Below are 2773 nucleotides of genomic sequence, written 5' to 3' on the forward strand. Positions count from 1 at the left end.
AGTCACGGTAGGTCAGTCAGTCACTGTCAGTGAAGCGTTGTTTGTTTGTCTGAGTTTTCAAAGGGGGCGTGGCTTAGCGATAGGTCCATTGCAGGTTCTGTGAATTGTCAATATGAAGTTTGTTGTCAAACTGTCACAACAGGAAAACGGCACTATTACATTTCAACCAGTCGTAGCAGGAAAAGTAATCCAGCTCAGGCCAGCGGCCATTGTCAGTCGTCGTGCTAAGGGGAATCACTTTATTGTTTTCATCACTATGTGATGCTTTGATGGCCTTATGAAGGCTTAATGTCATCCCATCTTAGGTGAAATCGTGAGCTTAGAATTATAAGGTTCTATCTCCGTTTACGGCAGTTCAGAGATATTGAGCGTCAACGTTTTTACATTCCATTATGTTTTGTGAGATGGAACCTTTGTATTTTATGAATTACTAACAAAAAAATGTCAACATTTTAAAAATAACACCACACAGGCATTAATAAACACCTAATGGATCAGATTATGTAAAAAAAATCCATTTTTACAAAAATTGAGATAGAACCTTATAATTCTAACGTCACGAAATGGTACCTTTCCTTTTCAGCTTTGTTTAAACATAACCACGGGAAGCAGTTGGTATATTTATTTCATGTTTATTCTGTTAAAGAAAGGCCTCGTATTCCCCTAAAACCTTTGGCAACAGATCGTTAAAAAAAAAAGAACGTTTAGAAAAATATACATTGATATTAGAACTGAAAACATGAAATTATTTTGTTTATTCAAATATACATTTTGCATATTAGAACTATGAAGAGTTAAGGTTTTGCTTTGAGCTTGATTCTGAGGGGAAAAAGACAACAGATATCCCAACTGAACAAAGCGCCTTACGTTATTTTTAAAACCCTTAAAGCTTGTATACATTCAGCTATGTACTCCTGAGAGCAGAGAGACAGGACAACAGTCAAGAGGAGGTCTAAGAGCGTACAGAATCCCATTTCTTTCTCTCTCCCTCTCTCCCTCCCTCCCTCCCTCCCTCCCTCCCCTGAGACTTTCCCACTCCTGAGACATAAGGCCGTAACGTCACCCAGCTAAGGCCACTGGTCTTTACGCTGAGAGAGACAGTTGAGAAGAACTTCCTGTCAAAACAGGACCTCAAAGTTCAATCAGAAGACGGCATCTGCAAAGTCAACGCCGTCCACTGTCCTTTTCCTCCTTCGTCTTCTTGTGACACCATCTCTCCGTTTGTGCACGTGCCACGTCCATCCTTCATCGACATCACACACATCTCTCTCTCTCTCACTCACTCTCTCTCTCTCTCTCTCTCTCTCACACTCTCACTCTCACTCCCTCACTCCTTTTCCTGTAACAAACGTCCCAAAAGCATCTTCATTCAAAACTACTGGCTCCTCTCTCTCTCTCTCTCTCTCTCTCTCTCTCTCTCTCTCTCTCTCTCTCTCTCTCATATCCAGCTAACCCATACATGACATGCATCCTTCATGTAGTCAATAACTGCCATCCATACGCCGCCCTGTGCCTTGTCCAGAACGTTCTCAACAAACTCCTGCAAAGGCTTACAGAACTCCTCAACTGCACCCGACGAAAAAAAGGCCACGGGACAGGTTCCGCTCAATTCCGTTCGATCTGGTCGATGTCCAACTCTCCTCCCAGCTGGTAGATGTCCATCTCTGTCCCCCCACACTCGCCCCCCCCCCTCGCCCAGAGGGTGCCACCCCCCTCCACCCCTTCGGGCGAGCCGGCCCTGGAGCTCACGCTACACGCCGAGTCACTGTCCAGCTCCTCATAGGAGGATTCCTCCTCTTCCTCCTCCTCTTCCTCCTCTTCTCCACCACCCACGTCCTGCTGAGGCTTCACTCCGACGACGACGTCGGACACGGAGAAGAAGAAACCGGATTCCGATTGGCTGAGGCTCCTGGAGGAGGAGGGAGGAGGGGAGGGGGACCGGCTTGATTGGCAGCTGTCAGACGCAGTGAATCCAGGGCAGCTCAAGCTGTGGAACGTCTGGAGTTTCTGTCGAGGAGAAAAAACAAAACAATTAATTAGATTAATATCCCTTGATATCCTCGATATCTCCGTTTAGCGACGGTACATAGCTTAATTAAGCCATGACCGACAGACAGAGTCGTTGAGAGAAACATGAGCTAATGGCTTCAATGCATGCAGAGTGTGTGTGTGTGTGTGTGTGTGTGTCTCGTGTTACACTTGAGGAGCCAAGCTATGCTAATGTCCTGGTAACCGAACGCAGACGCATATCAGGGACACTTGAACACTAGAGGAGCTTAACACCAGAACAGCCGTGTCTAGTTTACCTACTATAAGAGCCGCCTCGGGGGTCAAATGACCATATTCTTTACAATGGAAAGCTGCTATTTACACACAACGACCACTAGTTGGCGCGTCTTGTAGAGTAGCCTGCCTCCTACACAGAAAAACTGCAAAATATCTTTATACTAGCTTATCCTGGTGTGATTTTGAAAATGTAAGGATACTGGGTGGTAGAACGCACATATCTAGGAAATGTCATGAAAGGAGAGTCCTGAAATGTGAGTGCTCAAAGTCTCTGTACACTGGAATACTGTGGGACAACCGTGCCTGAGAGGTTATATATTATAAGAGTTTATATCTTTGTGTGTGTGTGTGTGTGTGTGTGAGTGTGTGTGTGTGTGTGTGAGTGTGTGAGTGTGTGTGTGTGTGTGTGTGAGTGTGTGTGTGTGTGTGTGTGTGTGTGTGAGTGTGTGTGGGTGTGTGTGTGTGTGTGTGTGAGTGTGTGTGTGTG

At 45.6% G+C, this 2773-nt stretch overlaps 1 protein-coding gene across 1 annotated transcript in view; it reads right to left on the minus strand.

Annotated features, from left to right (window-relative positions):
- Positions 1–1605: 1605 nt before the first annotated feature.
- LOC308172763 (protein FAM53B-like) overlaps positions 1606–2773 on the minus strand; it is a gene marked incomplete at both ends in the record, with an annotated part of 1225 nt that continues 57 nt past the window's right edge. Inside the window, one exon of the mRNA XM_080547714.1 lies at positions 1606–2007. Coding sequence (XP_080403840.1) covers positions 1606–2007 — 402 coding nt within the window. The remainder of the gene's footprint in view (positions 2008–2773) is intronic.

The sequence above is a fragment of the Nansenia antarctica genome, assembly GCF_963989245.1.
Source record: "Nansenia antarctica genome assembly, chromosome: 17".
NCBI classification, from domain to species: domain Eukaryota; kingdom Metazoa; phylum Chordata; class Actinopteri; order Argentiniformes; family Microstomatidae; genus Nansenia; species Nansenia antarctica.